Source organism: Anas acuta, chromosome 1 (assembly GCF_963932015.1).
Source record: "Anas acuta chromosome 1, bAnaAcu1.1, whole genome shotgun sequence".
NCBI lineage: Eukaryota > Metazoa > Chordata > Aves > Anseriformes > Anatidae > Anas > Anas acuta.
The window spans coordinates 128,686,181-128,700,317 of NC_088979.1; the positions used below are offsets into that span (position 1 = coordinate 128,686,181).

The following is a 14,137-nucleotide window of genomic DNA, read 5'->3' on the forward strand; positions in this document are numbered from 1 at the left end:
TACTTTGAGAGGTAGTGGTTGCTCCTGCATTATGTGATGTGAGTATATGAGTGCTTGGCCTCCACATTCACGTAGGACGTGGAACCTTCCCTTGGAAGGGCACTGGCTTAGGAGTTGTCTGTGGGTTTTCCACCGGGCTGTTGCATGACCTCGGATGAGGCACAGCATATTCCTCTCTTCCGTGCTTTGTCTCCTGTGGACGGTGAACTCCTCCAGACAGAGGTGATCTTTTGTTAGATGTTTGTAGCAGGAAAGCACAGTGGAGCACTAACCCCGACAGTGCCTCTGCTTGTCATTGTGCATTCTTCCAACTCCATTGCTGCTGCTGCTGTGTCTGTACTGTGGGAGCAGTGAGAGGGATGTACTGTGCATAAATTGCACTTGCGAAAGATTTGGAGCATGGGCAGGGTGTATTTTTCTTCATAAGAAGAAATGCTAAACCCCTAAGTTAAGCATGAGATAGCAGAGGATGTTCCCAAAGCATAACAATGCAAAGATACATGATGGACTACAGAAGCCTTTCATATTTGATTTATATTTTTGTTCATTAAAAACATTTTGGAGTGCCAGAAATATGCAAAACTCATTGAAGAGTGAGCTAACAAACAACTTACCTAGTAGACAGGAGAGCCTAGTTCTGAACAGTTAAAAACAGTTTTTAGGATGAATTTAATATTTTTCCCTAGAATTACACCTCTGAAAAACTACATTAGCATGTATTGGTGTAGTAAACTCCTGGACTTACTTTCTAGACTTGTCCCTTAGGAGTCCATTGCTAAGGATGCCTAGGGAGGCATTCCTGTAAGCCACCAAATTCAGTGGTTGTGACTGTATGTGCATGACCATGGGGACTTCAATATATCTTATCTCATGAGTGCCTACCAGATATAATTACAAAATGAATCACAAAAAATAGGAATTAGCGCAACAGATAGGGTATGAGTTTAGGGAGCTGAAAATAGTGAGATTGATTAATTGTGCATGATGTTGTAGAAGACTGGGCTGAGGCTTATATGGAGAAATGGGGAACATGGTACTGCACGTGGAGAAGTTAATCTTTTAATTTGTATGTTTTAATATATATTAACTTGTAAGTGCAAACTTAATGTAAAATAACATTCTAGTGAGCATCATTTCCCATGTTATTCTCTTTGCCTTTGAGAAAATAATTGTCTCATGTTCTTTTATGGCTGGTACTTGTACAAAACATCCTCTTCTAGAAATGAGTCTTTTAGAATGATACTGGGCTTAGCCTTTGAGCTACTAGTGGTGTGGAAGCAGCTGAACATCATTCACGTTAAATCTTTGACCTCGTCTCTTTCTTCTCCATGTCTTCATATATTTAAGGCCCCTTTCTTGGGTCACAGGATAACTCCTGAGAAAATTTCAAGTCAGAGAAATGTTTCGTGCAATCTGTGATACGAAGTGGAAAGTATACACCTCAGTTAAAGCAAAAGGAAAGCAGAAAATATTAAGCAATGGTATCCTCTGAGAAAACAAACAAATAACCACCACCACAACAACAAACACAAAGCAGGGAATCTGCTGCCCATTAATAATAAATACATAAAATAATAAAATGATAAATAAATAAATAGAGAGCTATGGCCTGGTGCTGGAGCAGGGACAGTTGTGAATGCGGATGCTTGGGTCAAACTTTGGATTCTCGTTGCTTGACTAGGTAGCATTGAAAGACTGTGAGGCTTCAGTCAGCAAAGCATTATTTAAGATGTTGTCACATATAAGTAGACATGCTCTTTGAGGTTAAATATCTGTTAAAATGCTTTCCCAGCCTATTTTTTTTCTGGCCCTCCATCTCTAGAAGTCAAAGTATTTAATTTGTAACAGGAGATCAAAATCAGTGAATGAAAAGACCTCTGTAAAGAACATAGCCGAATAAAAGGGAAAAAATAAACAATAGCAGTTTTCCTGAAATAGTATACACCTACATGGCTTATTTCTAACATTTCAAAAACACGAGGTGTATTTCTTTGCCTTTGTTTTCTGTGCCTGTAACTTAGGTTTGATACTGTTATAAACTTTAATTCAGTAATAGCTAATGATTGCAGAGAACAGCTTGCATTGCCTTCTTAATTTGTCTTTTTCCCCAGTTCACTTTTTAAAAGTACAATAAAGGAGGAAAAGTTTTAATCTCTCTCTCTAATAAAAAGTACCGTAACATTTAGCTAAATTTTCATGATAACGCATCTTCACTTTTCTGTAGTCTCTTTTGAAGTGCTTTTTTTTAATGCTACAGAAATCACTCATGCTACCAAAACATAGGGACAAACAGAAATCGAGGATCTGGTGATCCTTGTTTGAGTGGAAAGTACTTAAACATTTTATCATTTGGAGAAGCAATATAATGCATGTAGCATTTTGTGTGTGTGTGTTTTACTTTTTTAACAGTTTTATTAACAGATGTGTTGGGGAATTAGCATGAAGTTTATTTTAACAAATGGGATAAATAAGGAGTGAATGCTTCATAACATTAAAACATGCCTGTCTCCATCTTAATTTTTGCCACCTCAGGTGATATTCCTTTAGAAATGCCTGCAACTTTTTCTTAAGCCTTTACTATATCCCTTTATCTTGCTCTGTACAATGGAACCCTTACTAAAGCTGAAACAGTTTTCACTCAAAAGCAAAACTGAATCACAAGTCATGAGGTGGAGTTGGTGTGGGGATATCACAGGCTTGTCTCTGATGTACTCCACATGCTTTTTCCTGTTACAGACTCAAACCATGAAAGTGCAAAGCAAGGCTTTTTTCTCACCTAAAAGAAAACCCAGTAGTGAGGGGAGTGCCACTCCTGATCTGTGTGAGGCTCGGTTTACTAACAGTGACCAGAGTTTGGTTAACTCCATATTGTGGACAAGCTTGTAAATTTGTCCCCTTCTAATGCTGTGATCTTATCAAGGTTGTACTGTTTTCCTTTTCTTATCCCCCACCCCCATCTTTTCTTTCTTCCCTCTTTTTCTCTCTTTTTTTTTTTTTTTTTTTTTTTTGAAGTGCAGCCTTCTGATCAATGTGCACTTTTTTTTCCATTTCCCTAAATACATCATGAAAAAGGATGAGGTTTCCGCCTTAATTGCTTGTGCCTTTTATTCACATTCCTCTCTCAGCCAGAATTGTGAAAAGAGTGTTAGTAAAAGGCTGCACAATAGAGCTTTTCATTAGGCCTCAACAAGGCACACAAAAGAAGGCTTTTGGAAGGAGTGAATGCAGGACTTTAATTTGCAGGTGGAGAGCAGATAAAAGGTGCTGACGCCTCTATTATTCTCTTACTTAGGTGACCCCTACCCCGTTCAGCTGATCCCGACTACCATGGCAGCTGCTGCTGCAGCAACGCCGGGCTTAGGCCCGCTCCAACTGCAGGTAAGTCCGGCAGCAGGCAGCAGAGCCGCAGGTTCCCCGCATGCGGTAAGCGGTTCTTCACTTCCCTCAGCACACAGTGGCGTGAGCGGGTTTGTTGGTCTGCGCTCTCTACGCAACATTGGCATCTGAAGCGAAATAGTTATCAGTCTGTGTTCATTTTCCTCACACCTTTAGGGAACTTTTCGTTATGTTTCTGTATTTGTATCGCCAATCTAACCACGGGTAGGTTGGCACGTCAGGTTTCAGCAAGCGGGTGTGTTAGTTGGCCCCTTCCATCAGACTTTCCAAGGCAGGCTGTGCAGACCGCTGGGTTGTAGACTCACACTGTACCACAGAAAAGCTCTGTCCCGACAAGCACTTATAAACTGCTTAGAAGTCACTTAATGTGATTATGGCCTTTTAGGCTGTAAGCCTGTAAGCGCAACAACTGGCCCCTCCCGATGTGTTTCATGGGACCCAGCACATATTAGGCACTGCTGTAGCACGGATAACTAGTGATTATACTAATTTAACATAGGCAATTATAAAACAGGTGGAAGGGCATGAAAGCATCTTTTTTAAACTATGTTAAAGAGTATGCCTGTTGGCTGGATGTATGGGATTCAAAACTCCCAATATCATTCTAAATTTTGGAGATTTTAAGGTGCAGTCCATGGGTCTTAATGATAGTGGTACAGATACTCCTCAGCTGTTCCTGATCAGCCTCCCAACCCTCATCAAATTGTTGGAATTAAGAAAATTTGATGTCCATGTCCACACATTCACTTTGCTGATAGGATTAACCTAGGTAAAATTTAGGATTAAAATTAAATCAAGTTCCAAATCATCTCTAGTTCTGCACAATCCCGATAGACGCTCTTTTGTAAGAAGAGAAAACAAAAAAAACACATGCTCTCCATAGCTAATTTGTTTCCCTGCTCATGATTATTTGCCAAGTCACATGCAACAGAGAGCTTTATACCTGCTAGGAAAAGCTCAGCATTTATAAACAGTGCGTGTAAAATGCATTCTCAAACTCAGTTTGGCCAGCATCAGTATGAAGTAGACTTTGTAGCACATTAGATATTTCAGTTGTTTGGCCAGCACACGAGAGCGTGGGACATAATGCTGGGGAAGATTTTTTTTCATTTTAACACAGCCAGCGGAAGTTAGCTGAGTTTCACAGAAATAGTTGCCAGTGTGTAAGCTGACACATTCCATGCACCACAGAGGTTAATACATTCGTTCCTATTGTGCCTTTGTATGAAAAGCTACACTGTCTGTGTGTTAGTTTCTGATTCTGTGAGTTACAAATACCGTAGGTGGCTTAAGAATCATGGGAGCCATAAAAGTCATCTCTCTGAAATGAATTTTGAGGAGTAACGTCAGTATTGTTAAAGTTCTTATAATAGCCAAACACACATGAACATACATATAGAAGGAAGAGGGAGGAAAAATGAAAAACAAAAAAGGAGCTAGCTAGGAATGAGGAAAAAATAATAAAAAAAAGAGGTTTAAGTCTAATTCTTATTTATGTAGTCATTCAAAATAGTCCTAAAATAATGCATCAGTGCTCCAGTAAGTTAGGAGGATGGTTTACTTTCATTTCAGGACCAGCTTTGGGCTATATCCCTCCCTGCATGTGTTGGGCTGAAGTATTCTGATTAAAATGGGCTTTATCACAATGACAATTTCCTTACAAGAAGGTGGGCTTTGTGAAAATGTGACTGACTTTATAAATATCTTAAGATGAGTTTAGGTTGTGAACAACTTGAGAACCTTAGAGTCTTTGTGTTTTTGTGTAAAGGAAAATGTTGAAACAAAAGTATTGACCAAATTCACTTATGTTGTTTTGCTACATGTTATTTAGTCTGGGAGAGTTTGGCAGCCAGTCAGTGGGAGAGGTTCAAACTGCTGCCTCTGTAGACTCCTTCAAATCTTTCACGTTTGATCTTTAAGAGTATGTATCGGTAGGAAAAAAAATAAAGTCCAGTTTTATTTCTTCACATCTAACAGTGGTTTTAGCTATCACCCTAACCTAATAGAAATTGGACATGCCTCTAACTTCCGGTGCCATTTGAAAGAGTTAGATAGGCTAGATACTTAAGAGAAAGATTTTACAATAAAGCATTTGAAATGGACTCTCACCCATGCTAACATTAGTGGAGCTGAATCTGAGGGGAAATCACATTAAGATTATTTTGACCTTATTTGGGAAGATTTGGTGATGCAGAGTATAGCTGCTGGCCTAAAAGCATTGTGCTTTCTGAACTCCATTCAAATTCAGTTTAGCTCTTTGGTGCTTGTTTCTTGTCATTATTAACTGTCCGAAACCACCTGTAAATGGTATGAGTGAATGTGCAGCCATTATAGTGTCTTTCAAGGAGGAACCCTTCTTCAGAAATTCACATACATTATATATAACCATAGTGTTCTCTACGAATGCTGTCTTCTGGTCATCAGACAGTAGAAGGTCAGAAAAGTACAATGTTCCTTCTATTCTCCTTTTTCTATCCTCCCTATCACTCATCTTTCAGGCTTTGTGTACTAAAAGTAGTAGTATTCAGGGGAGATCAAAGAACCTGACACAATGCACATTTTGTTGCTCCCAGCAAAATTTGGTACACAGCAGTATCTCAGTGAAGACAAAGCCAGGGAATTTTTCATGTTTGTTTGTCTAGTGATAGTAAACATACCTTTGTTATTTCATTAGAGAATTTTAAATCAGGGCATGACTTTAGCAGTATACTGTGAGACCAACAGGAAGTACTTTTCTATCTGTGGATGTCAAAATTGAATTTTCTTTTTATAAATGAAATGCAGAGTGTATTTATAGAAGAACAGCTAACATCTGATTGTTTTCCTGTGGCAAAGATACCCTTTGTCAGTGAAATGGAATCTCTCATTTTGAAATACCCTGTTGATTCCCACTGACAGGTTCATAGTCTGAAGCCCTCCATTTATCTTCTCGCCTTTAAGTTCCCACTGGGGTATACTGATTCTGTCATCTGATATCTGCCACAATTAGCCATACACAATTGCCTTTATTTCCAGTATCCACAGAGAGACTAATGACTCAGTAAGAATGGAAGCTAAACCTTACGTTGTTAGATTTTGGGAAAGAGATAGATGTTTGGAGCCGTGTTGGAGAAGCTGAAATTAATGTGATGCATGCTTGAACCTGTTCTGTGATAAAGAGCTGTCTATCAACCCTGCATATTCACTCATACCCACGTTTAATGACAAAATGTTGTTTGAAAAAAAAGAGCTTTTAGCTTTCCTCTGTTAATGATAATATTCAGTCCCAGACTGTGAGAAGTATCATTTTAAAATATACTTCCATTGCAGTGAAATCCTTCTTGGTCTGCAGGTGAGTTTCTTATGTTAATTTTTGACCTGTAAATTTCGTATGGTCTTGTTCTTAAAGAGCAATGCAGTGTGGTGATTTTGTGCCAGATGAATGAGAACAAAACTGAACATAGTCTTGCCACTGCATTTTACTAAATACGACTAATGAATTGAAAGTTCTGTTGTATGCCTTACCTGAACATGATATTTTTTTATATGGTTCAGCAGATGAGAGAATTAAATTCCTCTGTCTTGATGATCAACATTCACAGCTATATGCATAGATACCATGTGATGGGTTTTACACAATGTAAATGCTAAGTTGGTACTGAAATGATCATTACCAGTTGTCTCAGCATATCTAGTATGAAACATACACTTCCAGAAGCCTGAGGAAATTCAGTAAAAAAAATATATCTCATGTGTTTGTTTTTTTTTTTCCTAAGAGAAAACAACTCCTGAGAGCTTTCCGAGTATTTCAAAATATGGGACATAATAGCCTGATCTAAAAATTGAGAGGGATCTGCACCATTGGGAGTGCAAATGGTTTGGACTTCCCAGATTTTTTGTTTGATAACTAGGCAGTAACAATGACTGATTAATTGGCAGTAATACAGATGTTGTATATACCCATAACTCTACTGAAAGATAAAGTGGGATATATAATGACAGCTGCCGGTGTACTGTTACTACATGGACATTTTGTGTCCATTCAAAACAATATAGCAAATTGATATAAAACAGACTTCTTTCAAACATCTGCTCTTGGGAAAAACACCCCAAAACGTTCTGAGTGCCCACATCCAAACTTTCTTCCCTCTTCATCTTAGCATGAAATAAACAGAACATCATGGTTATTGGTGGTTGTGTTCAACATTATGACCAAAGCTGTCTTTGTTCAGTTAAAGGTGGCCTACTGGCAAGATGGGGAGGGACTTGTTGTCAGATAATATAGTGATAATACAAGGGGTAGCAGTTCTAAACTGTAAAGGGGTAGGTTTAGATAAAAGGAAGAAATTCTTCACTATGAGGGTGGTGAGGCATCAGAATAGGCTAACCAGAGAAGCTGTAAGAGCCCCATCCCTGGAAGTGCTTAGGGCCAGGCTGCATAGGGCTTTGAGCAACCTGCTCTGGTGGGAGGTATCCCTGCCCGTGGAAGGGGGATTGCAATGAAATGGTCTTTAAAGTCCCAAACCATGCTATGATTCTATGGTTAAATAGAACCTTGTGTCAGCTTACAAGTATGAAGGTATTTTAGCTGGGTCTCAATTCTGAAGACCAGCCATTTGAGGAATCCTGGTTGGTTCTCTTTAGCTATTTATATGAAGATGATGAGCAGGTTTCGAACTCAAACCTATCTGAAACAATAATTCTGACAATTTTTTTACACTGCACTTTCTTTGCTAAGTACTTTGGTAATGTTTTTTCTTCTACTACAAACCTGTTCTTTTCAGTGGTGTGGGAAGATGCATACCAAAGACTGAACTTCAATGGAATTTAGTATATACAGTGTAAACCACATTTTAAGAAGAATTTGTGTTACATTTAGGCATTGACATACTTGGCTAGATTTTCAGAAAAGTTAAACCCATTTGGAGTTTGAGTGCTTCTCACAATTGTTCATCTTCATGTTATTTAGGTGTCTGACTCTGTCTAAATTTTGGTTTAGAAAATCCTGCCTCTTGGTATCTTAAGGGTCATAGTTTGTTTTACTTGAAGGAAATGAAAATGATAGAGCTATTTAACAAGTATACAGTGAGTGATCAAAGATAGACTGTTCCAATAGTCATATGACTTGCATTAAACATGTGTTACCTATGAAAGAAAAATAAAGCATGAAGACTGCCTGCTCAGTCAGATACTGTTTTTTTCTTCTGGACTAGCTGCCTTTTGGCTTCTGCACCACTGCTAGGATGAGCTACATCTCTCTACTTCCCAGTTCAGATTATTTCACTAAAGTATCTCCTTAAGATTTTTTTGAAATTTTGCTGATGATAGAACTTCCCCTCTCTCTTTAAAGAGATGGCAACGTATTTTCATGCATTAATTGACAAGCACATTACTTTTCTTTTTTGTGTATCTCTTTCTGATATCTCTGTCTGTAGACATAACCAGTTTTGACCAGATGAAGCAGTTGGACTTCCAGTGTTACAACACCTCAAATCTGTGAAACAAGGCCCTGAAATAAACCTCACGAATGCGCTAGTGATACATCTAAATACTGAAAGCTTGACTCTTTCCTTGTATTGGGAGTCAACTTGCCAGAGCTGCCATGACATACCACAGAATGGTTGAGGTTGGAAGGGGCTCTGGAAATCATCTAGTCCAATGTCCCTGCTCAAGGAGGGATGCCTAGAACAGGTTGCCCAGGGCCACATGAATCATTTCTGATTGAGAAGTAACGTCTGATGCCCCATTATTGCTGTTACTGAATGTAGCTAAGAGTCACCAATACTTTATCCATTATTCATTTGCTTTTCAATCTACATTCATGATCTCTTTGGGCTACTACTGTAGTTATTTGCCTTCAGGAAGGTAAACTCTTCCATAGCATTGCAAGATTATTCCTTCTATTTTCTGGGCAGCATCTAACTTGAAGGACCACCTTCTAAGTTGGCTTTTCAGTAGTGAGAGTCAGTATTCTTTCCATGTTTGCTTTTCTTCTTTACCTGTTCTCATTAATAGGACTATGGCTCAATTTGTAGGGAATGAATCATTAGTGTACAGTTTAATTACAATATTATAAAACTCAAGCAATCCACTTAAGCATAAAAAAGTAGAATTAGGTTTTCACTGTGAGCACACACATCTGGGGAAAAAAACAGCAAAGTACATAAAAAGCGACATTTCTCATTAGCATAACCAAAAGATGGCAGTTGTCCATCTGCCATAAGTTCAGTGTACTGCAGTGCTGTTTCTGATGGCCATCACAAACAAGGATAATAACAGGAGTAATAAAACAGCATAATATGTATACATTTTTGTTGGATGCCCTTTTAAATATTTTTTTTAATTGTTGCAGTCATGCAGATTCTATACTGCCTGCTTCTGCCCACCAATTGTTTCTGACATTGTAAGTGAATGTGTTGGCCACAAGATATTTGCCACCTGTTCTGCAAATGAGTCGCCAAAATGGACATTTAAAAAGAGATTACTGAAGACCAACTTCCAGTTCTTTAGCTAGAGAAATGGAGCTTAGTGCGCTTCATGTAAGTGAAACTACAGCCATTTAAACTGGATTACAACCTCTGTGTGGGTGGTGAAAGTTGTTTTCAAAAGTTTGAGCTTTCCATGATGTATTTTTTGTTATTAAGTCTTAGTCATGAAAATATTCATTAAACTGTACATGTATAAGCAATGTTTGGGGTGAGGAGCTATTGATTGCCTTGACCATTTTTGAGCAATCGTATGTATTTAAATAGAAAAAGATCTTCACTATTAACTCAAAGGCAAGTCTCACAACACCAGGATGCAACTAGTCCTCACTTCAAGGATACCTGCTGAGAGCTAGAGAGTGCGATAGATTATATAAAAGCATGAACCACAGTACATATCAGTCCAAATAAATCTTGTTCATGGTGGGTAAATACGCTTTATAGTTGGCATCTAAATAGCCCATACTTGCCTTTGATATTAACGTATACAATTTTACAAGTAAAGTCAATATCTGTTATAAAAATAGATTTGAATGAAAAACTTGATCACATCATTTGATCAGAATCCAACCAGTTTCTGAAACAACCATTATGACAGAATATATATATAGACTTTGTATTTTATTGAGCACTGTGAGTGTCTGAACATATGCACAGTGAACATTTACAGGCAGTAAATACACATGGTAAAACAATATCATGGCTACCCTGTGGGTTGTCAGATTATAACTCCCTCCCCAGCCCTCCAGGGGAAAGAATTAGCCGTGGTAGCATATTCATTTTATCTACATTACAGTCTTTTCTGCATAACTTTCAGATTCCATCTATATCTATGAAAAATGGAAAAGACTGAAAAATGACCAGCCTATCTTCCTTTTGGTTGTAACTCAGGCCTGCTGTTTGCTAGCAGACCTCTGTCTGCATGAGTGAGTTTTCTTGTAGGTTAAAGAGACTGAATTCCCTCTTCCCCCTCCCTCCGACCCTGAGCCTGCAGGGCAGACAGACAGAAGCACACATATGATTAATACAGCACAGCTGCAGTAGTGACTCATTTGCATATGTATTAATAGAGGCAAAAACAACAATTCAATTACATACAGAGACGTTCTGCATACTAAACATAACTAACATATTTCCAGGCCTATTTGCACTATTTGCACCAACTTATGCAAATAGGCCTGGAAAAAGTGCAGCCAGTATTTTCTCTGACTTTCCTGAGCCCATATGGGCTAGCATGAGAGCCTAGCAGTTTACAAGAAATCCCCTTCAGGAAGAACCTGTTACAAGATGCTTATTCAGCTATTACTCCACCCCCTCCCCCCAGGTTCCCAGAAGGAGTTTGACATTTGGACAATGGAACTAGCACAAGCAATGTTTTTTCCATGTTATTTTGTATTTACCAGCCTTCAGTTTCATATTGTTGTCTCTGTCCATATAAGCCCCAGCATGCAGAAACCCATTCTTTTGCGTCATCTTCCATACACACACGTTTATTCTGTTTTTCTTTCTCCTCATCTCTTGGGTTGTTTCCGTTTTATTTTGTCCTTTGTTTCAAGCTTTCTCTTACCTTCTTGACCTACACGAATTAGAAAAAAAGAACCATTTCTGTATCTTTTTCTTTTAGTGACCTTAAATGTTTCATACTAGTATGTTTTCTATGGTTTTCTGCTAGGGGGGCATTAAATACTTTTAATGGGACTGAAAGGTGACTCAGAAAAAGTTAACCTGTTGTAAATAGGCTTTTATGTCATGATACTTGGTCCTCAACTCTGCTAAGAAGGTTCTGGAGGTCTCAAACCAAAAAGGTTGAAAATAAATAGCTCATACCATGGGTGATGTGATTACCATCTTCAGATCTGGTACAGAGTCTGATTATGGTAGTGGAAGCAGATGTTCTGTAAATCTGACGGCAGTTTAATAGGGAATAGTTTTGAGCATCTTCAGGTTGGAAGTATTTCAGCATTGGAACTTAGACTGTAAGAAGGGTTATGTAGGCTATATATAGTTTCATTAGCTCGAAGTTATTCCTAATGTTTGTGTTGTAACTAAAACACTGAGTGTACCTATGGTGTGTATTGGATGTACACACTCAGTGTACTTCCTCACACAGGCCATTCACACACTGATACACAATAAAATATTAGGCCATGATACCTATCCAGTGCATTAATTTTGGAAAAGAGTGATACTTGACATCATCCTCTATAGACTGATAGAGCTTTGTTTCAACTTGGAAAGAGATAACAAGCCACTAAAAACTTTCAGAAGTTTTTATGGTAATGCCATTAAGATGCCCAACTGCAATGTTTGGGTGGCAATACCTGTGTTTTAAGCAGTCTAAATTACTGGCCATTTGTTTGAAACATCTCTGTGGTGTGAGCAGAGAAAAATAGGTCATGCAAGAAAGCATGCATAACTGTCTGGCAAGCATACTTGCGAGGTCAGGTCACCCTTAATTTCTTTTCTCTCGTAAAAATGTTACACTTCTTTCTTTTTGGGGTTAGCCTGACAGACGGAAGCAGATTACTCTTTGATTATTTATAAGGCATTAATTTTAGATGAATATTGCTGAAGTAACTGACATCATAAGTAGTTTTAGCAGCCTGCAGAAGAGTCTGTCTACAGATTGGAATATGACAGGCTTCACTTACACAGCGTCCAGTCTAGGACAAACTCTGAAGTATTTGCAAGAGGAGAAAGCTTGAGGAATAGAGGAATATTTATCAGTTAAAAGTTCATTTATTTTTCTGTGTGATACAGCCAGGGCTGTTGGAGTGATGCTGTCAGTGGTGTGAGTTCAGCCAGATGCATGACAAAACTTGTGTCAAAATAGCAGCAATGGCTAAACCTGTCTGCCAGACACTAAAAGGGAGGTGAAAAGAAAACCTGAGAAATGTTTTACAAAGTATGTTCTGTTGAGAAAGAGGAAGATAGACACTTTGGTACATATACCTTGGGACAATCTAAACAATGCATCTGTACAATGGCAGCAGAGTAAACTTGTGAAGTGTTTGTGTTTTACTGAGCATGGTGTTTAGTGCTTTTTATATATATATATATATATATATTAGTTCTCCCTGGAAAGGTCTGGATTAAAAATCTGGTAACAAAACCAAAAAAAAAAAAATTTTTTTTTTTTTTTTTTATTTTGTACCCTTTGCACATTCCAGACACAGGGTTTTGAAATAGTTGGCTTACCCTACTGTTTTTCCTATTATGTTGTTTGCTCTTCAGAGGGATGTTGCTGAAAAGAAGATTATATAATCATGCAAATAAGATTGTATAATCCTGAGCAAACTGTCTGTTCGGGGGGAGAAACGTGAAACCACACTGAGTGAGGTTTGGCTGGCTGGGGGGAATTTGCTCTGAAACCATAAACTGGGGGTTTATAGGCCTCCTATAAAACATGAAAGCTGCACTTAGACTAGAGAATTTTTTTCTGGATATTTTTGGAATTCATTGTCTTCATGCTGAGCTTTGCCAATAGTGTGTGCATTTACAATGCCTCAGCAGACCCTCGTGACAGATGAACACACAGGAAAGCCACAGATTACTCACATGCACACTCTTCAAAGCTTGCAGAATAATGCTACAAATAACAACAGTGAGAAAAGCTGACTTACAGAAAACTAACTTCTTGCTAACACTCAGTTACTCCTATAGGTCCACAAATCAGCTTGCTATGTTTTATGAATCCCAAAAGTTAACACAGAAAGTTCTTTATTCAGATCTTACTAGCTCAGTTGTACTTAGGTCGTAAGACATGGTGTGTTGTTAGATACAGGTTGGTATAATATATAAACTTACAAGAATTTGGATTTATGTCTTCTTTCTTACTACAGGCATGTTTTTTTCTCTGACATTTTAGATCATTTCAAATTGACAAGGCAGAATGGGAAAGAAACATACAAACAGCATAGTAAATGTATAGACAAGGAGAGTATCTCTGGCCAGTGATACACATTGCAAACAAGAACAACAGTGCAATCCATTAAAAGCTCTTGGGCTCTTATTCTCATCCTGTTTTTCTTGCATCTGATTCCTTTCCATGGGTAACAGCTACCAGTGAGGATATTTTAGCATCTTTTATGATGGAGGTTAATATTAGGCACAGTTTAAAATTGTGAAAAATCTGTAGTTACTGTAGACCATAAATCTATGCTATAGACAACAAACCTCTGAGGTCAGGAAACTTGTTCTGTTTGTTTTTTTTTCCAAAGTCAGCAATTGAACTTAGACCTCAGTAGAAGATACTGTAGAATCTGGAGATGAAACTT

The 14,137-nt window shown here is 38.2% G+C and overlaps 1 protein-coding gene across 21 annotated transcripts in view; it reads left to right on the forward strand.

Annotated features, from left to right (window-relative positions):
- Positions 1-14,137, forward strand: part of SOX5 (SRY-box transcription factor 5) — a 644,424-nt gene that overhangs the window by 552,734 nt on the left and 77,553 nt on the right. For all 21 annotated transcript variants that reach the window (XM_068655012.1, XM_068655050.1, XM_068655039.1 and 18 more), the window contains one exon: positions 3,293-3,378. In XM_068655012.1, the coding sequence (XP_068511113.1) occupies positions 3,293-3,378 (86 nt within the window). The remainder of the gene's footprint in view (positions 1-3,292; positions 3,379-14,137) is intronic.